This window comes from Hyperoodon ampullatus, assembly GCF_949752795.1.
Source record: "Hyperoodon ampullatus genome assembly, chromosome: 8".
NCBI classification, from domain to species: Eukaryota; Metazoa; Chordata; class Mammalia; order Artiodactyla; family Ziphiidae; genus Hyperoodon; species Hyperoodon ampullatus.
This window is the reverse complement of record NC_136921.1, coordinates 78,123,479-78,147,844: the sequence shown is the minus strand read 5'-3', so window position 1 is coordinate 78,147,844 and position 24,366 is coordinate 78,123,479. Positions and strand designations below refer to the sequence as shown.

At 34.0% G+C, this 24,366-nt stretch overlaps 1 protein-coding gene across 2 annotated transcripts in view; it reads left to right on the top strand.

Annotated features, from left to right (window-relative positions):
* KCNH7 (potassium voltage-gated channel subfamily H member 7) overlaps nt 1–24,366 on the top strand; it is a gene marked incomplete at both ends in the record, with an annotated part of 461,489 nt that overhangs the window by 406,772 nt on the left and 30,351 nt on the right. For both annotated transcript variants that reach the window (XM_079709750.1, XM_079709749.1), the window contains one exon: nt 5,510–5,709. In XM_079709750.1, coding sequence (XP_079565876.1) covers nt 5,510–5,709 — 200 coding nt within the window. The remainder of the gene's footprint in view (nt 1–5,509; nt 5,710–24,366) is intronic.

The following is a 24,366-nucleotide window of genomic DNA, read 5'->3' as shown; positions in this document are numbered from 1 at the left end:
GCATCATTTATAAGGTATAATCTTTGGAATAAGAAAAAAATTCTGTGTAAAACTAAAGATGCTTTAATATTAATATATTTTTTAAAAAATCACACTGTGGAACCACTAAAGATAACCTTGCTGATAGCAGACAGCAGTTGACAAAAGCATGATGGATTTTTAAAGCTTGAAAAAGAGCATCATACTTACATTGCTTACAAATTTGAAAGTAGATCCAGAGAGTTAATTTTTAAATGTTAACATGTTGTCTAATAAAATGTGCTTAGTAAGCTTTATTTATGAAACTTAAATAGATTCACCCAGTTTATTGTTCACTGTATTTAACATTTACTTTTCATATATGTGTCTTGGTGTTTTTATTTTAGTAAGATTGTATAGGCAGATAACATTCTATTTAAATAACTCAAGATATTCTGCAAATTCAGACTAAGTCTTGCCACAAACACAAAAGTAGAATTGCGCTCAGAAGGAAATGGAAGTGAGACCCACTTAAAAAATATATAAAAATTCATTCCAGAGAGACTGAATCTTTCAGAACAAACACAGTCCCACTCTGTGATTGAAACTGCTAGTTAATACGTTGTAGTGGTTATCAATTTCAGCGGCATTGGTAACAAAAAAAGAGAAGAAAAAAGTCTGTTTTTATTTATACACCCGTATAGAAAAAAATTTATATATATATATATATATATATATATATATATATACTCTTTTTAAAGAAAACAGAACTTGCATCTTGAAACTTAGAATTTGCAAGGAAAAATTTTTTAAGTGCATTGAAGTTTAACGTGTTCACCACTTAGGAATCCTTACCACTTGTGAGGATTAAGTGAAATACATAGTACTGTTTATCATGTGAATTATTTTAAATTAAAGAGAACTCAGTTCTTTACTTGCTCTATACCCAATCTCTAATCCTTAAATCAGGAAATTATTGGCAGTTTTTATTCTTCCTTTATTCCTGTCTTTTTCCTTCTTTCTTTCCTTCCTTCCTTCCTCCCTCCCTCCCTCCCTCCCTTTCTTCCTTCCTTCTTTCCTTCCTTTCTGTCTTTCTGCCTTCTTTTTTAAATGTGGCACTAGCTTATTTCTATTGATTCTTTAGGAAGGATATTTGTTTCCTGCAGATGAATTCTATCTTTTAAGAAAAGAGAAAACACTCTCGTTAATTGAGTAGACTAAGATACATCCATATTCCACATAATATCTTTTATTTGAATAGACTTGCTTGTACAAAACTTAATCAAAATGGGATTATGTAAAGCTTAGTGTCACACAGGAAAAAGTTTATAGATATTCCTAGAGAATTCTATCATGAGCTATTATGCCATAAAAGGTAAAATAAGACTAGAAACTTAGCAATAATAGCATGCCTTGAAATTTTCTTAGCCATTTGATGTATATGTGTATATCTACACATGATATTTCCATTTAGATCCAACTGTATTAGAAAATGATTTGGTTTTCTGTATTTGGTTACATTTTTATACTAAGAACATACGCCTCAGTTACATGAGTGGCTTGATTTAGACCTAAAAATAAAATATAATATACAAAATATAATGTAAAATATTGTATATATATCACTGCATGTTAAAGTTGATATAGTCTAGTTATCAAGTTGAACTCTCATTATCCCTAAGCTTCTTTAAAACTAATCTTCATTCTAAAATAAAAATTTGAAGCCAAGTTGTAGAAAGCAAAGCAATGTACAATCCCTCTTACAAAAATATAATTCAAGGAAACTAAAAATTAAACATTAAAGCTATCATCTAATTAAATTCAAATAACACACATACCTATAGATACATTTTTTAAAGCATCTATTTGCAAAGACAGTCACCAATTGTGCTGCTGAATGTGTACAGAGAACAGTAACCAGAGAATTCTTTTTAAAAATATACACATATACACAATTCAAGATGAAAAATAAAGAAAAATGTAAGCGGCCATTAAATAAATAGGAATACAAGCTATGCTCACATATTTATATCTATGTGTTCTAATATATGTTTATATCTTTATTCAAATATTATAAATATAATATATACATTTAAATTTAAAAACACATAAATCAGTATCCAAAGGCAAATGTATTTCATCTCTGACCTGCTTGACAAACATCTTGGAAGAATTTATTTTTATAACATGTAAAAAAAAGTTATTGCATATCTGCTTTTAACCATGATGGAGTAACTGAAACCTTACCATACCCCTATAATTTTTTTTTAAATAACAGAAAACTGAACAAAATATACAGGCATTTGGATTTCATCAAAATTAGTAACTTCAACTTTTCAAAGGACACTCTGAAAGGGAACAGGAAAATGATAGACTGGAAGAAAATATTCTCAATACTTAGATCTAAAAAATGACCTTTATTCAGCATATATCAAGAATTCTTACAACTCCATAATAAGACAACTCAGTTTAAAAATGAGCAAGATTTTAAACAGACATTTCACAAAACAATATATATTAATGGCCAATAAATACATGAAAAGATGTTATTAGTCATCAGGGAAATGCAGTTAAAACTCTCTGATGGTGAAAATAAGATAATAACAAATGTTGGAAAGATTGTGGAACAACTGATACTCTCAAATATTGCTGGTGGGAATGTAAAACCACACCATCTTTGGGAAACAGTTTGGCAGTTCCTTATAAAGTTAAACATACCACACAGATCAGCAGTCCTATTCCTAGATGTTTCAAAGGGAAATGAAAATATATGCCCACACAAAGACTTGTACACAAATGTTCACAGCAGTTTTATTCATAATAGCCAAAAACTAGAAACAGTGAGATTTCATCAACAGAAGAGATAAATGGACTGTGGTAGAGCCATGTGATGCAAATCTACTCATCAATTAAAAAAAGAACAAACTACTGATACATACAAAACAATGAATTTCAAAAACAATATGCTGAGCAAAAAAGTCAGACACAAATGAATATGTACATTATGATTCTATTTACATGAAATTCTAAGAAATGCTAACTAATCTCTGATGACATAAGGGAGCTCAGTGGTTGTCTAGGGTCAACCTAGAAACCAGTGGGTAGACAGCCAAGGGACACAGAGGAGTCTTTTGGGGATGTTGAAAATGTTCTATATCTTGAGTGTGCTAACAGAGGTGTATACATTTGTCAACTAACTGAGCTATACGTTTAAAACATATTCATTTTGTTATATCTAAATTACACATCACTAAAATTTATTTTTTTAAGTTAAAAATTTTTTAAGTTTATGTACTAGATAGAAAAGCAAGTGTATTTGTTCTATCAGCATGTTTCAGTTATTACTCAATGACCCTAAATTCATTAGTTTGGTGAGCATCTCAGATTTTGAGTGTGGTGTGCTGACGTTTTAAATTATACCTGTTTTATTCTTATAATACTGCAACGTAAAACAAACCATTCTGGTGAAGGAAGAATTTTCTATTAAGGAAAGCTAAACAAAATATTGAGTTGAAAGAAATACCTATATAGTCTGCCAACTTGCTTTTGAGTCATATTTTATGCCAGTCGATGGGCATTAACTAAATAATGTATACAGAATATAATCATTTTTTGCTTCTCTCTGGCTTACAGACTTTAGCTCCATTTGCTTCCTAAAAAATAGAAAAAAAAGTATGCCTTCATTATAATTTAAAAAGCCATTAGCATAGAATTTCCTTAGAAAAATACACACTATTCATGTATTCAACTATGTACTTATAATTTACATTTTTGCCATCCTGTCAGCGAGTGGAAATACGTGTTTATGATCCAAACTAATGTTTGGTTCATTTTTATGGCAGTATGGAGTTAAAACCACAGTATTTACTAAAAACAAAATAAGAATGTTTTCCCTGACTCTTCTTTGCGTAATTATGTGGTTTAAGTAAAATAACTAGCACTGATTATGTGCCTTCTAATTAAATCAAGTGAAAATCTGTACTAACTAAACTATTTCTTGAGAACATGATAGGTACTTTGGACACCTAACAACAGGCATTAATATTTCCAACACTAAAATTAGGCAGAGTAGGATATATTTCTCACATGAATCTCCTTGAATGACAGAAATCCATTTCATACAAGTATTGCTAACTCCCTTCTTAATCAACTATGCATTTACTCAAATTAGGCCCAGGTTTTTTTTTCCCACCCCCTGTGGAAGATACTACCTAAACAGCTTTTCTACCTTAATGAGAATTACTGTCTTTCACAAATCCCAGTTCAGTCTCCCTATAGATCTCCCCAATTTTATCCCTTTAAATACATTAAAAATAAAGGCCTGCCTCTTTGTTTGGGACATTCTCTTACCTGGGACTTCTGTGGTAAACAAGGACCATGCTAACCAAGAGACAAAAATAAGATGGAAAAGAAAACAAATGACCAAGAAGATAAGTCATTTTAAAACACAGACTGAATCGGGCCAACATCTACTTTAAAAATGATGTGTTTTATATAGGTAGTGATTTGTAAGACGTGTTGGGGGAAAAATTATGTTGGTTGGATACTGTTGAAATAAACACTTCAAGGAGTTGTTGGGATTTTTTTCCCACCTACTTGGTACCTTGCAGTTCCAGTGCCTTAAATGTGTGTTACCTCCTCTCTAAGTGTCTGACACATGTCCAAAGGTCAAGACATAGGGCATGTATCATCATGTGACTTCCTGTACAGTATATAGTATTTTTCTTATGATTATTAGAAACTAAATACAAATATAAAAAGAAAGAAAAAATGCTTAAAAAGCTTATGTTAAATCATAAATATTTAGTCCTGGAAGCTTTAAAAGGGGCATTCTAAGTATTGAATGTTAGTTTTTTTCTTCCCATAGATGAAAGAACAAAGAGGTATTCTATTTTTCCTCTACAAAAAATAAAACTATATTCTCATAGTCTAAGCCAAAGATATCTGTTTCTCATATAGAAATACTGTAAAAATGAATTTTAATAGATTAAAAATTACATATAAATAAACATTCTAAGGAAACTGAGTTTCTTAAAACAATTTATTATTCCTTAGGAAATCCAAAATCTTCTGAATAATCTTAAAATTTATAGTAGGTTTATAATATTACAAGGTTAGGTTTGAGGCTGAGGTGGAGTTGTCACAATTTAAAAATTATCATTTTTACTCCACTTCCAGAAAACAGATCTGTGTGGTAACCCCATGACATACCTTCTTATTACATTACAAATGAAATGTTTATTTTAAACACATTTTATCTCTAGTCAATAGTCTAGGTTGGTTACAGGTTGATATTGTAAACAGTCTGAGTTTCTACTTGAATATATAGAGAATCCATGGTGAATTTGTATATTTTTCCTCTCCAAATTTACCATCAAAATTATAAATTTTACACTAGTATTGACTTGACTTCTTTGTTCCCCTAGGGCCAGTGGTAAACGCTCACAAACGGATTGAGATAATAAAAAATCTACATATTTGAGATTCTGACAAGATATAATATACCCAAGTGCAGTCTTTCCCCCATAACTTTGTTTTTTATCCAATCCAGCACTAATGTATGCAAGCATTTTTGGGAACGTATCAGCAATTATCCAAAGACTATACTCCGGAACTGCCAGGTACCACATGCAGATGCTGCGAGTAAAAGAGTTCATTCGCTTTCACCAAATCCCCAACCCTCTGAGGCAACGGCTTGAAGAATATTTCCAGCATGCATGGACTTACACCAATGGCATTGACATGAACATGGTACGTATTTCTGTTTTCCAAAACTGGAGCCCCTCAGGCATTATAGCTACAGCCAAAATGGAAAAGCCAGTCTCACCAGCTTTGAACCCCTTGCTTTTGTTTCCCTCTCTCGGATGTTTATTTTCTCCCCTGGAGATAGTCTTTCATTCTCAATTCATGGCATTGCATGGTGCTATATCTAGTTACACTGTGTGGCAAAGGCATTATAACATGATGCAAACTGATATAACTGTGTGTATTAGAGCTCCCACTTCTGGTTAGGGAGGGCATTGCTAAGTTGGGACTTGGGCTTTCACCACTTGGCTTAGCTGCCAGCACCCAAAATAATAGGTGGACCCATGTGCATTAAGACATTACAAGTAAACAATAATAACTATAATGCCCCCAAACAGAAATATTTTTTAAAAGTAGGACATTTTGAGGATTTGTGGGAGAGGTTAAGGAGCTTAAGTATATCATCAACATTTTATAATAGGAAGTTTCATGTTTCTGTTAAGGACAATTTTTCTATATTTTAATCAATTAACTATGTGCCCTTTTACTTTACCTGGTTTAATGCATCTTTCCTTTCAAGGGGGAAATATGGATTCCTTCATAACTCAAGCAAATTCAACATCAACAATCACTTTTCATAACCCTTCCCTCCTTTATCAGTGCTCAAAAATCAATACAACTAATAAGATTAATTGATCCAAAGAGCTTCTTTTATTATTAGGAGAATTGCATACATCTTTTTGACCTAGCTATTTGGCTATAGAGATTGATTACTAAAGATAAATTATAAGATAAATACAAGCTATATAGCATACCATAGACCTATTAAAAAAAAAGATTAGAATTATAGTACCTTCTCATCTAGCTACTCCTCTATTGGGCAAGGATCCTGTTTCTAAAAATTCTTCAGAAAATGGAATTTTAAAATTTAACGACATCAACAGCATGATACAACTTTTGCATAAGTGAGCCTATGCAATTTAGATTGACTTTTTTTATTTGATCAGCAATATCCTAACAAAAAAATGAAAGGTTCAAAATTAGCAGTTAAGGTACAGAAAGCATTGCAAATATTGCCCAGTTTGAAAGATATATTTTTATATGATGTTTATCATAGCTGTGCATGATTTATTTGATGGAGAAGTAAGGGCATGCCATTATAAAATTTTTAATTTGAAGAGCTAATCAATCAGCACATTTCATACAAAGCCATAACTGAATCCCATGAGTTATTTCTGATTATCCCAAAGTTACTTGTGAAAATTCATTTGATAAATTGATCTCACCAAGGTAACACTTTAATCTCATAAGAAAGTACCTAAAAATTGGTCACTTTTATGTACTTCTATCCATATTATTGTTTAATGAAGATATCAGCATTCAGAAACTATTGGGGATTCTCTAATGCTGGGTTGGCTGAAGCAGTGTCAAGAATTTTTAATCAAAACACATGTCGCTCAATTTTGTTGTTCCATACTGCCAGATTATTTCAATAACCATAGTAAAACAATTATTTATTTCACTTCCCCTCTCCATATAACTCAAGTTTCATGACCATTTTTTTTGTGTGATAAAGTCTATTTTGTGAAAACTATTTACCTTTCATTGTTTGACTCTATTACCTATGAATATGGTTTATATACCACTTGCCTATTTACAATGTACTTATGAAAGATTTATCTCTTTCCTGTCTGCTTCACACCTTAATACATGGAATCACAACACCCACCGGTAAGAACAGGAGGTATTTATATCCAATTTAATTCTCGTGTAAATTGTGGAGATCACCCTTGTTATCTGTCAGGTTTAGAGCTTGTTAAATGATTTCCAATGTTAGTTCTGATTTTTTTTGCATGATGTAGCAGAGGAAATACAAAGCAAGAAACTGGGAAAGATAACTTGGAAGAGGCCAAGTACAGAATAGAAATCCTTAACTTTAACAACGACTTGACCTCTAATACTGTTTATATAAAGTTTCCCCCTCCCCACAAAAAGTCACTTATCTGTCCCTTCCTTCACTCTGGTAAAGGTTATGGGTATACGGTTTGCATTAGATAACTGTCATAAAGAAAATGTCATTCTCTTTCATCATCCTCTATTTTCATGATGTAGGTGCTTTTCTTTCCTCTCATCTGCATGCCTGTCTCACATGATCCTGGAGTGTGTGAGCTCTAAACCATGTGCCACTAAGTCTTGCATGTGGTTTTGAGAGCTTGACTTTGCACGAACTTCTTGTTTGTACACAGTGTCTACATTTCTCATCTTGTGACTGCAATGTGAGTAAAAAATCAAAGTGCAACATAACTCTGAAAACTCAGCAAATCGAAGATGCTTGATATTTAAGAACAATGTGCAAAAGAAAGTTGATTAGAATAAAGCAACTGTACTCTTAGACTATTGAGAGGTTAAAAAAAAAATCTAAGTGGATTTTTTACCTCTAACAGCACATCGTTAAATCCCTGTCTTGTTAGTTTATTGTTAACTAAATTGTAATTTAATAACAATTTAAAGTGATTTAACTTTATGTATTGTGATACATAAAAGTACACCATACTGTTGTATTTTACATCAGCATTCCATGTTATTTCATTTAAGTATAACCTTAAACATAATTTCTCATGAAACATTTCAGGTCATTTTTGCTGTTTAACTATGTCCAAATGAAGTATAAGATGTTCAGTCACACTCGATTAATTGACCTAAAATTATTTTTCATAACCCAAAATATTTGATTCCTTGGTAGATCACAAAACATAAGAAAGAATTGTAGCCAAATTCCTTACTCCATAAGAAAGAATATGTAGCCATATTTCTTATTCCCTGCATCTTTTGCTTTTTGTGAAACAGCTATTACCAGAATGTTCCAGAACCAAAAGCATTCTGGGAACACTTATGGGCTTCCTTTCAGTTGAACCAAATGATTCAGGTTGCAAAAGGAAAGGGGTCAGGATAATGAAGCTAGTGAAAGGAAGGTGTTCTTTTGCATATTATGTCAGGCTTAGAAGTAGTAAAAATTAGCTCAAAAATGTCCCTAGGTAAAGTCTGGAAAGTCCTTTCCCTTCTGCAGTACTTTCTCAGATTAGGACTGAAAGCATCTCAACGAATTTCCCCAAGTTAATGCTTTCTTATAACCCAACCTGAAACTTTCAGGTGATTTTAATTACAACATTGCCAAACACAGAAAATCACCTTCCATGTCGTTGTAGAATCGAGCCATGCACACAGAGGAGCATGGCTTGAATGAATAAAGGCACCAATAACCATGGTCTATCCATCATTCTGGATGGAGAGAAATAAATCACTTATGACAGAAACCACTCCATAATTTTAAATTATATTTGCATGGAAGAAAAGCCTTTATGAACATTCAATGAAAAATGTTATTCCTTACCTAAAAATGCCCCCATAGTAATGCCTGAATAATAGAAAAAAAATACAGAATAAAAATTCAGAAGACCCAAGTACTAGCTCTCAATACGCCACTTTTCTTGGACAAGTCACTTAGCCTCTCAGCAATTTCATTCAACATGTCATTTTCAAATAGTTTTAAAGTGCCAAAACTGCATTTGCTAAATGTGTAAAACAATTATCCTGGAAGTTTTTCTGCTTGAGGATGTAGAGTCTAACCTACTTGCTGCCTACTCTCCTGCTCCCTCGGAGTCTGCTTTATGGAACATTTTATTCTGCTTCGAATATTATTCAAAAACCACAGAACTAAGTGAGTGGTAGAACTGTGGAAAGCAGAGAACCCAAGGGGATCATTTCAGGTAAAGACAAGGACAGGAATAGAGGCACATATTTGTGACATCCAGGGCAGAATTAAGGCAGGTAATCCAGAAACAATTTTGTTTAATTTATTTTAGGAAGAAAGGGGAACAATTGAGTATTTTTTTAGTCTGGGGCATTAATGGAGAAAAACTTGGGAAACAGTTGTAGAAAGGAGTTGGAATAAGAACCTAGAAAGAGAAATAAATTCTTCAGCAAGGCAGATAGGTGAGGTTTCCTTAAAGATAAGCAGGAGAGAATAGAAAAATGGTGATGGCATTCATTTTGAGGAATAAAGGGGAAGGCCCAATGGCACTTGTACTACATGGTCCAGTCTCCTTGATCAAGCAGAGACTAAATGAATTCCTCAGAAAAGAGAGGGTGTAGGGTAGGAGAAGAGTTGAACAAGGGAGAATTTTTAGAGATTTCGATCAAGAGTCAACCTAGTCAGCTAAAATTGCTTAGAATCACAGTAGGACTCTGAGTAACAAAACATACACTTATAATGGACCCAACAAGCAAAGCCAATCAAAATGGAAAGGAAAGTAATGAAGAATGACATATTGTTTAATAGAAATTCCTACTTCATGAGGCTGATGTTATTTCTAAGGAGCATTTTAATAAAAATCTGATTTCATTTCCTTCCGTGACTCTTTTCCTGCTCCTCTGCTATCTGCTAACTCTGACTACTGATCATAACTACTACTACTAACTACTTACTACTACTACTAACTACTATCTATTTAACTAGTAACTACTAATATTAACCTGCATCTACAATCTAACTCTACTCCATCAAAAATTTTGTTGCATCCATTCTCTATACTGATTTAAATAACTTTATCTGTGCCAGACCTTCACATTCAAATACACTCCACTCATGTCCTGTTTTGATACACCATAGTGAAATGTAATTTCAAGCTCTTTCAGTATGTCCAATTAAGCAACTCAGATAAAATAATCCTTGTGACATTAAACCCCATAGGAAATATAAAGCAAAATTTATAAAATAACATGGCTTGTCTCTACCATAATATTTTTATCCCTCTTTACCTTTTTCTAATGACCCTTCTATACTGAAGTTGATAAATACAATGAAAAATCTTTGACTAGTTCATCATAGAGCTAAAATAAAATGACTACAAATATGATGCCCGTCATGTCTGACCACCCCTCCAATGGGGACCCTGTTTTCAAGAAGGCTGCAGAAAATAAAATCACTCATGTTTAAAGATATCAACAGCATAATACAATTTTTGCATAGGTGAGCCTACAATTTAGATTGATATTTTTTATTTGACCAGTAATAGTTTAACAAAAAAGCATCGGTTCAAAATTAACAGTCAAGGTACAGAAAGCTTTACAAATATTGCCTAATTTGAAAGACACACGCTTCTTCTCTACACTTAGGTCCAAATGGCCTAACAAGTAAATCTACCCATTTAAAAAGGGAGCATGGAGATTGGCAAAAACCTGCATTTAAATGATAATGACCCTGAGGATTGGTGACATCTTTTAGTTTTCTGTAACGAAATACTTAGTTACTACTTAGGAGTGGAATTAAAGTAATGCTGTTTACAATGCACCTTAAAAAGTGTTTTCATCTCCATGCTGATTAGTTGATAGGAATTGCCTGGCTCTGCAAAAACTGGATAGGTAGTAAAATTTTGCACTCACAAGAAATCTACGATTAACACACATACTTACCAACTGTAGCCAGCACCTGAACCACAGGTGCTTAAGAAAGGGCAAGTCGCATGTCCTTCCTATTTTTCCCCAAGGCTATTTATCCTAAGGTCTCAAAAATGCCACAGAACACAACAAATACCATCTGGAGCCCCCTGACATGAACAATATCAAGCTTAAGACAAGCATCTGGTATTTTCAGGTTACAAATTGTATATGCTCAATCATGTTTCACAAATGATGATGGTCACTTCAGCCTGGCCTCGAACCATCAACAAGAAAGACTTATTTACATCTGACACCGTGCTGTTTTAATGCAAAGCAAGTTCATCAACAGTGGGATCTGATCTTTAGCCATTCCTGAGTCAAGAAAAATAATGACAGCATGGTCTGGGGCTTTACACATGAAAAAGAGTCATTTCAGAAATACCATGCTGAGGCGATGAACACACTTCTATGCTTCAGTGTCTCTATTTGTTAATAATGTTCCTCTCACAGTAGTAGGATGGTGGAAATGATATCTCAAGTTGTTTTTCAACTTTTAAGAATTATGGCACTATTCAAACAGGACTCGAGTGCAATTTCTTATGCTGAAGAGTGTGATGTGTTTCCAAATACTTTCTCTGGAGTAGTAGAAGCACAGGAGTAATTCAAGCTCAATTCAGTTTAGGATCCATTAATACTCAACACAGGTTTAGCCAATAATAAAAATTAGAGACATCAAAGTTCATTTTTAAAATATTCTTTGGAAATATGAATTTAGGTCCATTAAATTAAAATATTAGAGGAACTCAGCACTTATCAAACCTAATAAAATCAAACCATTCACAATTTCTCCCAAAATAAAAGTCCAATATTTACTTTAGTTAAAGAATTTTCTGAGACATTACCAATAGCCTGAGGATTTATATTGAAAATGGATATGTAAAGTTCCACCCAATATACCAGATATTTTAAATCATTTTTTAAAGGTGAAAATAAGCACAAGTAGTTCATCTAATCCAATTGATTATATAGCCTTAAGGCATCAGACTCAGGAAAAGTATATATATTTTAATTGTTTTTCTTGGTTTAGACACATTGCTATCCATGGAGTTGAATCTGGATGGAAAAATATATATAATCATGCCTCTTTCGTGCCAGATATTCCTAAAGAACCTATTTTAGTTTGCATCTTGGGCTCCTATTAATCAAGTGGGCTACCCCCAGCAGAACTCTACACTCATCTTAGGGACCATCTGATAAGAATCTTCCCCACTTGGGGTCCAGCACCTCATATAGTGCATTTTTATGCTCTGGAGCCATGCTAAATCATTCACATATGTGCTGTAGATAATTTTTCCCACTCTACAGGTCATCTCCTTAGATCAGAGTGCTCTACAATACACATGAAACTGAAACAAATCGGTAGTTAGAAACACCTACCATAGTGGAAGGGAAAACCAAAGACTCAGTCCACACAGGTGTAATTATTGTACTGGAATCATAGAGGTCCATGTCGAGACATTATCTAGTTTTGACTGTGAGTCACAATATGTGGACGGTGGGAAAATTGGGCCTTAGTAGTGTTTTCTAAGATGGGCGCTTTGGCCCAGATTCTAACTCTGATTTTATCTGCGTTATCTAGGAGCTGTGCTTAATATTTAACAGTAGGTAACACCAGCAATGAGGTCAGAGCATTATAATAAAGTAAGAATAGTTAATCAAGATGTATTTTTCTATGAATTACTTATTCATAACATGTTTGCATAGTTTTGGTTACTTTTTTCTTCTCATTTTTTTAAAATTAATTGATTAATTTAGTTTATTTTTGGCTGCATTGGGTCTTCATTGCTGTGCGCGGGCTTTCTCTATTTGCGGCGAGCGCGGGCTTCTCATTGCGGAGGCTTCTCTTGTTGCGGAGCACAGGCTCTAGGCGCACGGGCTTCAGTAGTTGTGGCACGCAGGCTCAGTAGTTGTGGTTCGCGGGATCTAGAGCTCAAGGTCAGTAGTTGTGGCGCACAGGCTTAGTTGCTCCGCAGCATGTGGGATCTTCCCGGACCAGGGATTGAACCCATGTCCCCCGCATTGGCAGGCAGATTCTCAACCAGTGAGCCACCAGGGAAGCCCTTCTTCTCATTTTTTAAGAACTCTTTATAATTTATAGACAAAGAGTTCATTGACACTTTATCTGTCATCTATATTGCAATTTGTTCCTAATCTCTTTTCAATATGCTGGTTTTGTTTAGGGTATCTTTTGAATTGTAAAGTTTTTTTTGTTTTTTAATATCATCCAATTAGTCAACTTTTCTTGTATAGTTCAGAGATCCTGTCCTGTTTTACAAATGTCTCACTAAACCTATGGATTGTACAAGTAGTTTCCTAGGTTTTAAGTTTTGTTATATGATTTGGAAGAAAATTCTGAATCTGTTTGAAATGTAGTTCTGTAATTTTCTTCACATGAATAGAAGATAGTACTTTTTCTGTTGATTTTAAATACCACCTGATTTACACATTAAATTATTAAGTATAATTGGAATACATATCTTTACTCCCAAGTTGACTCTATTTGTCCATTCCTATGGCAATATAATGAAGATTTATACTTAGTGGCTTTATACCATACTTCAGTTTCTGACAAGATAGGTCAACTCTTACTAATCTTGTTTTTCTTATTTTGGGGGGCATTTGAGAGTATTTATTCTTCCATATAAAATATATGACTATTTTAACTCATTTACAACAAACTCCATGTTGGGCTTTTGAGACAACCCAAAGATCAGGTTGTCAAATCTGGCACACAAAAATCAGAACTTGTAACCAATATTAAAGTTTACTAATAATTTCAAGAATATATGAAATCATAAGGCATAAGTAAAGCATAGAGATCCTTCTTTGCATATTAGTATGTGTTCTGTCTCAGATTTAACATGGGAGGTCCCTAAACTGTGTATTAATGACATAACACTTAAGCAGAATGAAACTTTTTTGGTCATTAAACATTCACATTTTATAGTCTGGAAGTTACATAGCTTACATGACATTTTCCAGAAAGTCATGTCCTATATGTTTATTGATGACATTAAAACAAATCTGCTTTTGAAAGAACATTAGCTTAACAGTTATTAATAAAGTAAAATAACAATAATAGTAAAAATAATATGAGCTATAATTTAAAGACTCCAAGATCTTAAGAAGATACCAAGTGCTTTGCAAGCCCTCAGATCAGTTTATTCCAGTACAAGCTGCCTTTGAAATTTATTTCTTATGAGTGAGGAATGAACACAGGGATTCACTTTAATGGGAAATTGTTGGTGGGTGAGTGGATGGATGTGACTGAATACTTCCCAACTTCTGTATCATCAGTGAAGAAACAGTAGAGAAAAGTCTAGCTCTGGGTAGAAGATAGATAAAAGGCAGCTCATTCTATAAAGTTGGGCAGCAGGATCTTTATCACACCTACTTCTACCTGAACAGGTTATTAACACCATTCACAGCCAGGTCATGCTGCATTTCCCTGTCAATAGTATATGTTAAAACCAGGCAACATTTCTTTTGTAAAACTTCTATGCAACATTACTTTTAGTTAATCTAACATATACTGAATTTTGTCACAGCTTGTTCACTATCCTAATCAAACACAAGATTTAAATAATGTAAAATAAAAGGATCTAAGATGACGGTAAAAAAACACCAAAATCTACTGATGAAAGTTTTGTTTATCATAAGCAATTTAAACTAGACACATCCTGCCAAAAACACTCCATAGATAGGAGCTGCCCCACACCCTTAGTGTGCTTGCCAGGAGCAGGTCACTAATCTTTGTCATTAGCTGGTCACTTTTCTTTCCCGGTATTCCTCAGCAAGGATAGAGAATGGACTGTATTCCTGTTGCTAACCTTTTCCTTTCTATGAATTTTATATTAATTTTTACATAATTTTGAAATTTCAATATTAAATTCTCATCTTTGCCCCACGTTAAAATCATCTGAAATATGTTAAACAAATTTTGTGCTTCAGACCCACCCTACAACAATTAAACCAGAATTGCTTATAACTAAGTCAGAGCATCAGTATTTTTATTTGTCTATTCTAACATGTAGCCAGGATTGAGAGCCACTGATTTAGATCCTAAAAAATTACATCTCCTTCAACAAGATTTTATAATGTTCTTAGAAATTCTTACCTTTGTTATTAAATTTATTCTTAAATTTATATAGCTTAGTCAAACAAATGAAATATATTACACATTTCCATTTTTACCTGCTTATAAATAATATATAGTTAAACTATTTATTTTCCTTATAGCCACCTTAACAAATTATTTGCCTCCTTCTTTTTTTGTTTGTTCTATTAACTCTTGGATGTTCTAGGTATGCAATTTTATCAGCAACAAAAAGAGATAAATTCATTCTCTTTTTTAAAAAAATACTATTTATTTTCTTTATTAGTTCACTAGATTCTCCAAAAAAATTTCAAATAGTAATAGCTGACTTTATGAAAATAGCTTCACCATTAACACTAATACTTTAAAAATATCCTTGCATTCCTCAAATAAATCCTACTTGGTCATAGATTTTTTTGATACTTTGTTGAGTTTATCAACTAGTAAATTATTTAGAATTTTGCAACTATTTTATAGTGATGTTGATCTATAGTTATAAGCTCTTTTTTATTATTTAAATCCACTTTATTGTTATTTACTTTTCCCTTTTTTAAAACATCTTTATTGGAGTATAATTTCTTTACAATGTTGTGTTAGTTGCTGCTGTATAACAAAGTGAATCAGCTATACATATACATATATCCTCCATATCCCCTCCTTCTTGTGTCTGCCTCCCACACTCCCTATGCCACCTCTCCAGGTGGTCACAAAGCACCGAGCTGATCTCCCTGTGCTATGCGGCTGCTTCCCACTAGCTATCTATTTTACATTTGGTAGTGTATATATGTCCATGCCACTCTCTCACTTCGTCCCACCTTACCCTTCCCCATCCTTGTGTCCTCAAGTCCATTCTCTACGTCTGTGTCTTTATTCCTGGCCTGCCCCTAGGTTCTTCAGAACCTTTTTTTTTTTTTAATTCCATATATATGTGTTAGCATACGGTATTTGTTTTTCTCTTTCTGACTTACTTCACTCTGTATGACAGACTCTAGGTCCATCCACCTCACTACAAATAACTCAATTTCGTTTCTTTTTATGGCTGAGTAATATTCTATTGTATATATGTGCTACATCTTCTTTATCCATTCATCTGTCAATGGACACTTAGGTTGCTTCCATGTCCTGGCTATCGTAAATAGAGCTGCAATGAACATTGTGGTACATGACTCCTTTTGAATTATGGTTTTCTCAGGGTATATGCCCAGTAGTAGGATTGCTGGGTCGTATTAGATGTACTTCTGATGTATTTGTGGGGAGGAAGGTGATCTCCACGTCTTACTCTTCCGCCATCTTGAAGGTCTCCCTATGTGCTCTTTAAATGTTAGAAAGAAATCATCTGTTAAGCCATGTGTTCCTGGTGGTTTTAATGGTAGTTCTTTAATCACTATTCTAACTCTACTATGGTAATTATTTTTTATATTTCTTTCTTAGTCAATATTGGTGATTCATATTTTGTGAAAAATTCATCCATTTAATCTAGGCTTTCAAAGTTGTTACAAAGTTGCTTGTAGGATTCTCTTTTAATTCATTTATTCAGTCTTTTCTTTATAAGTAGGTACATCTGCCTTATCATTGCTAAATTTGTATATTTTTGTTCTTTCCTGTAACAGGCCTTTAAAAGATTCATTTATTTCACTAGATCTTTTTCAAGGAATTAGCCTTTGGATTAATTTATTCTTGCTATGCTACTATTCTTTTCATTTTCAGAATTTGCCTTCATTACCCTCTTTTTTATTTCTTTGTATTGTCCTATTATTCTTAACAGTTGTTTTAAGGTTTTTTATTGTTTGAGTCTTTCCTTCTGTAATATCTAAGACGTTAAGACTATATATTTTCCTTTCAATGCAAGTTTTTCTGTGGTTCCATGGGTTTTGACATGAAATGTTCTCCTTCTGTTGCTTTGTATATTATTTCTTTTTGGATCCAAAGGTTATCATAGAGTGTGGTCCTTAATTTTCACGTACTTCTGATTTTTTTAGTCACATTTTAGTAATTTTTTTCTTGTTTTTTGGATTACAGTCAGAGTTAAGGGACTATATAAACTTTTCTACTATTATAAATATTTAAACACTCACATGTAGTGCAAAAATTATCTATGGTTGCATTTGTTTAAAATGATTCACCTTTATAAAGGTTTTCCAAAGCATTTAGCTTTATTTTCATGGGGATGGGGCAACCCTGCTCTCTTTCTTTACACATACTTATTTCATTTTTTATGTGTAGTACGATAGAATTACATAATTTCATGAACAAGTACAGCTGACATTAATAGGTCTCAGAACATATGCAGCTGGTTTGTAACTCAACTGGTAGAAGTAGAAATGTGTAGGGACACAACAATATGTAACATTCAGAGCGTTGGGTAATGAGAATCAACATATTTTACAGAAGCGGAATCTAATAGGTGGAGGAAGAGAACGTCTACTATTTTGAGAGCTTCTGCTATTTTGCAAAAGTTATATAATTGCTGATACAACCATCAGTTTCCTTGGAAAGCAATTGAATTGCTGTCTAGCCTTAATCTTTCTGAGGAACAAATTCCCTAACTGGTACAAAAAGAAAATGGCCTTTATGCTACATTTTTATTCTTTCTTACTTACTGATAAACCAATAAATAAAATGAGTGGGAAACATTTTGTATTTCACCATACTAGTAACAACTTTTGAAATCCAATCTGATGAACAGTTATGGCAAGTCACAATAGTTGAAAGAATCCTGGAGTAAGTTTAGAGTCAATTCTTCCACAAATAAAATCCCTTAATGCACTTATACTTCAGCTTTCACATGAAAAATGGGGGAAATCACCATTCTATATTCCTTATATAAAGTTGATGAATCAAAAGAGGATTTGATTTTAAAATATTATACATGAGAAATTTCTCTGAAATATACAACTAGGTCCAAGTTCAAAATGGTATATCAAGTGTGAAGTTGTACTTAAATCACTCTTTTCATCACCTGGCAGATTGCACCTCCTTTTTCCCTACTTTGTAAGCAAGCTCAGATCATCTACAATCAATCCACTTGTAAAAAAGTATTTGCAAAAAAAGTCCATTCATCCACTGTGGTTAAATTCTGTCCATCCCCTCCTTCATTCCCTCTCTCAAGTAACTGGGCAGTTGAGGGGAAGGTCCTGAAATTGCTTCTCAGGATGCTGATCCCTCCTGTTACCTTTAGAAACCCTAGTGAGTTCCAAGGTTTTCCCCTGCGGCCGTATTTCAGAAATCCTAATGCACCCTTTTAAGTCAGGTTTTTGCTGATATAGCAGAAGGACTCCAGAGTTGGAGTAGCAAGAATATGTATGCAAAAGTAATAAATCCCCCCTGCCTACACATCATCACCCACACTCCAACTCATCCTAGGCCCCGACTTAATTGGGGCCAGGTTAAACTTTGAGTGTCCTTCTGAAAGCAAAGGAACATCTCATAGTTATGCTGTTAACTGGGGATGGAGACTGCAGGGGTGGGGGAAGATGCAGGAGGGAGGACTCTGTTTCATTTTTCAAGGAACCTTTACTTGCACCAGAACTTGTTGAGGATTTATGACATTGTTTTCCATGTCTATGTGCAGTAAGATTTTGTTCTGCTCATGTTTTTTTCCTAAATTATGTAACCATATGATATATGTTGAAAAGGTGCATGTAGAAAATTAGTTAATTTTCCCAAGGCTTATCAAAGCCCTTAGTCATGGATTCTACAATATCCTGCTTTGCCAGCAATCTGGCCAGATACGATGGACCTATGCAATAAAATAATAAGCCACATGAAAGTAAAATAAGAAAGTAGATGAAAAAGCAATTTGAGCTTCAGACCAGGGCTATATATATTTATATGTTTAAAACTACCAAAAGAATCTACCTATCTTGATTAGTGGTTAAACGTGTAATCGCCAAGGAAATATGAAAAATATCTGCTTCCTATCACTTAATGATAAAACATAATCATAGAAATAATATAATCTGGGATGACCTCAAAATTATGGAATCCATTAAAGAAGAATATTAACTTGTAGAAACAACAAAAAGCAAGGTTCAGTACATTTTAAGTGCTAAAGATTTATCAAGCCTAGAGTGTTCACATAGCAAGCAATAATTCTATTAGAATAAAAAATGCTATAAAATATTAAGGTTGTACTCTAGGGCAGAAATTTAAGATTTGATATATTTCTTGCATAATGTACTTAATAATCATGCTTGAGGTTTAGTGTTTCATAAGGAATGTTAATTTCTGTTTTGATTAATCTTAATTTGTCAAGATTTACATGTATTTAATGACCCAATGAATTTCCCCAGAAAATTTCCTAATGTCAGTTATCACAGTTACCAAAGTTGTTTCTATGATTATTTTGCTATTTAGGGGAACCATTTGCCACACTCAGATTGTCTTTCTCAATGTGCCCTTTTTAGCCTCTCTTTAGGAATGTCCCCCTCTGCAGCTGTGCTAAGTGAAACAAACCAGAAACCATTCATTACACCATAGGTCAACTTTCCAGTACTATCTAGATAAGGGGCATCTATTAGATAATATATTTTGATTTTTTTCAAAAGCAAGTACAAAACTTCAAAACACTATGGAAGGGGGTGTTTTTTTGGTAAAAACTCAATTGTTGATGCCTTCCAACATAACCTAGAAAGTGTACATACCACCAAAAGAGAGTTTTGCGATCCAGGCTAAGAAACAGCAAACACTGAATCTTGTATCTTAAATTTGAGGAAGGAATAATAGGGTTTGATAAATGTTTTCTATGGCATAGTTATTTCCATTTTTGCTCTCTCTTTGTATAATTTATTCAGTTTTACTTTGATTTAATACTTCTGTCTTGTTTTGTGGTTGTTGGGTGGTTCTTGTTTGAATGTCCCTAAACTTTGGGCTCTCTAATGGTAAGTTATGGGATTGATTTCTTTTAATAATCACAGAAAGCACTTCATACTCACTTAAAAGAACAAATGTCTCATTTGTCTTACATAATTTGAGAGTTCCACAGAGTTTTATCTACCTAAATTCAAGTAAAAGGAAGTTAATCTTACATTTATAAAATATTCAAGTGACTTTATATCATAATTAAGATATGGAATTTTTATCAGCCTTGAAAAAATGTTCTGGAACTTTCAGAAACTTTAGAAAAGTGAAATTACAGCTCTTTACTCACCTTAAATTAACTGTTCCCTTGAGGGTTCCTTTGAACAACAATTAGTATTGTAAATGTGAGTTATAAATGTCCAGATTTGGCCTGAAAATGTGGGAAATCATGATTAACCCTATAATTTTTTTTTAATCTGAGCATTTAGAGGCTTGAGGACCAGGGATATTTTCAGAACATGTTTTATTCATTGTTATGCTCTCATGCCTGCTTAGTATATAGTAGATACTTAATAAATATTTGCTAAAAGAATGAGGACTGCTTTTCCAAGCTGCAGGCCATGAAACTGATTCTGGGTGATGCTCCTTAGTCTTTGAAAACAGGCTAACTCCATAAAACAATGGCTCCAGATGCACAGTGAAAGGTGCTAAGTACCCTCACAGCAGCTCCAGAGCTTGACAAACAAGAAGGTTGTATAGAGGGTAGCAACATGACTATAATAATCATTAAACCAGCTTGTGTCCTGGTTTGTACTTGTGTACTTGGCATAGATAGTCTTTTAGACAGATCTGCTAGGCCTAGTAAAATGCCACTATCTGAGTGCTGAATGAGGAAGTTCCAAGTTAGGTAATTTAGCAGAGGAACCAAACCTGATAAAAAAAAAGGATTATCCATTGGAAGCAAGAAAGGCGAAATGGCTGGGCCCAATGGAAAGGGGTACCTTGGATAAATATCCATTTAAACTTATCCTTTCTTCCCACTCTTTTCAATGTTCTTCTACCTCTGTTCCAATACAGCTCCCTCTCTTATAATTCCTACTTTAAAATCCCTTTACTTAGGCATAAGCCAAATTCCGATGCTGCTAACTTATTTTAGACATCCAAACCTCTGGGCTAGGAAGAGATTCAATTATTAAATTTTAACTTCTATTGAGTTTTACCTGAGTGATCTATGTAACTGACTTAAGAAAATTAAGAATGTCAGTTAAGGGCTAACACAGGAGAATTACTTAACCTAGACAAGTCCTTCATGCTAAGATCTGTGTATCTTCCCCCCATGCAAACAAAGTCCTCTCCATGGAACTCTATGGTACCTCCTACGAGAGGTCATTCTCTCCAGTGATTGCCACTCCTAAAAGGTTGAGGTTAGGGGCTGACAACATATAGTAAAGACACTTGAGAAGAGAATGATGTTGAAAAACTTTCTCAAGTGCTCCTAAGGTTTTGTGGGTGATTCTAAGAATATTGGAATTCCAAGAACATATTTGTACATTGATTTAGTAACTGACCACTCTCAAAAAGGATTTAAGACAATTCACAGTGAAAACCTAAGTGAAAGTAAGCCAAAATATTTAACACAAGTCAGAAACAGGAAACAAAAGTTAGAGAGATGAAAGGAAAAAGAATTCTTAAACTCTCTTGAGGCAATGGAACACAAAATTTAGTGGTGAATTTCCTACTCACTAAAGAGACCAACGAGAAGAATACATTGGGCATGTATCTCTCAATTTCTAGCAAAGAGAATGTAACAGTTCTTTAGGAACAATAAATATGTTTGAGAAAAAAAAAGCAGAAAAAGCTAGAAGTAAATTTTCCACTGAACATCTACAATGCACAGGATGATTTACATTCATTATGACATTTAATTGTGGGCACAACCCTGTGAGGTAGATATTATTTTTACAATAAAGGAAACTGAACCTCAAGAAAATTTAATTGACTTGACAAAAGTCACAGCTAGTAAGGGATGGAACTAGGACTTCAGCTCATGCCTATCTGATTCCATAGCTCATATCGCACCCCGAGAAGTGAATAACCCCTACTTCTATCTCATCATCTCATCTGCATCTTCCAATTCAAAGCACGAATACACACACACACACACACACACACACACACGACATGTGCACAATTTTTCCTTCTATATCCAGGCTATATTCAGAAAGTATAATTGAGAAATTTCAGGAAAATGACAGAAATAGCAGCTGTAAGCTCAGTATTCTCATTCCAACTACTATAACGGTAGCAATATCTCCATTTATGTGAAACATAAAATGTCTTTATAGATAAACCCTAAGAGAAAAATAGGCATATCTGTTACTTGGGCTAATGTTCTTTATGTTTTTATCTGTATGGGGACATCTGAGAGTTACACTGAGACCACAATAGTGGGCTTCAGGCAGGAAAAGTAAATCGTATGCAAAGAAGCCAGTGAACTGGGGTTTGTTCCTACCATAGCACCTCCAAATAAAGTGGCCCCATTTCAGAAGACAGTGTCCAAGCCTAGCTTAACTCTAGTCTAGCATCACGTGCCAAAGAATTGAATGTGATTAGTTTAGACAGGTAGAAGGATCAGCAAACTAGAGGGTTGCTTCCATGAGAGGAGCTGGGTTGTTTGTGATCCCAGCAAAGCGTGGGAAAAGAGTCTCCAACTCCAAAGGCAGAAATGAGCAAAGACAAGTTATCCTTCTGCAGAGGTCTCCAGTCTAAGCAGGCAATCGGACCGGTGTCCAGTCTTGGAGGTGAAGCCTGAATGTTACGGTTAAGGGGAGAGGTTTCAGATGAGTTCCTAGGAACTCAGACAGAGGAGAGCTCCTTTTTTGGGAGTCTACGCCAGGTAATACAGGAATTTTAAGATAAAAGTCTGAGTTTCTATGGCTGTTTGGAGCTGGATGAGCAGGGTCCTACAATCAGCACACTATTTATTGGTAACTTATGACAAATTCCAATATTGCAAAGGCTCTTATTCTCTGGCAAAGAAACACAGATGGATGAAGTGACTTGCACAAGCATCAGCCTGTGGCAAATTCATGACAAGAACTCATATTCTGTGGCTTTTCTTCTAAAGCACCCTTGACCCATTTCTGTGGGTGACTCTACAATGAAGGAAATAAGACTGGAAACAGTGGCTGTTGTGTTTCAGGTCTCTCATTGATCCTTTTGTATCTCATCACAATCAGTCTGACCAATTGCATCACACAGTGGTCCTGCAGATGCAGGACCCCTGTAGTTACTTTAATATTTAACATAGTAAAAATTGTAAGTTAACTCAAATATGATCTAATCTGAAGTTTCTCTATGGGCCACATTCATTTGAATTATCTGCACAAATAATTTATTATTACTTTTAGCTATAGTGGACAGCAATAAGAAGGTTGACCCAAAAAGGTAGGAAATCCTAAAATTACATTTTTAAGCACTATATAATGCCTTCTCCCTCTACTCCAAAGCATATTTAAATGGATCCATTTTTACTGACAGAGGAAAGTCAACCTGAGAATTAAAATTTCTATATGCCACCCAGAATAGCTAAGACACATACAGAATAGTTGAGTATCCTTAACCCATTGTATACTGGACATTTTTTTTAATAACGTAAAATTTTATTCAATTTAAATTGAGTAGCACTCATCACAAGCTATTGTTTAATCTTTTGTTACAAGTTTTAATTTAGTCACTGAATAGGTTGTCAAAACAGTAGAGCTGTTAGGAGGTTTATGTATGCATCATAACTTCTGGCACAATTTCCATTTCTGAAAACTGAACTACAGTTTTAAAGTAGTTTGCTTTTCTCCTTCCCTTTCTCTATTTTCAGTGCTTATCAAAATATTTAGTGCTAATAATGTGCATATGAAACATAAATATTCCAAGTATTGTCAGCTAAGGGCCAACAATATGGTATATGACCCTTTCTGGTATATGACACAAATACCATGGCTATTTCAGGATCATTATTTTTACTAATTATAATGAAGATGTGTACCAGAGATAGTAGTCCAAATTGACTTGAGATTCCTTCTAAAGGTTGTCTTTCTAGTTGTACCACCCTTCATTAGTTATGTCTTATTAATTGTCACATTGCATTATATCTGTTCACGGTATGGTGCTACATAACATAATGCAGGAAATGAGAAGCAGTGTGAAACGTTGTAGGCATTACATTTTAATGAGACAGCATTTGTGTTACGTCTGAATGCCTGCAGTTAATT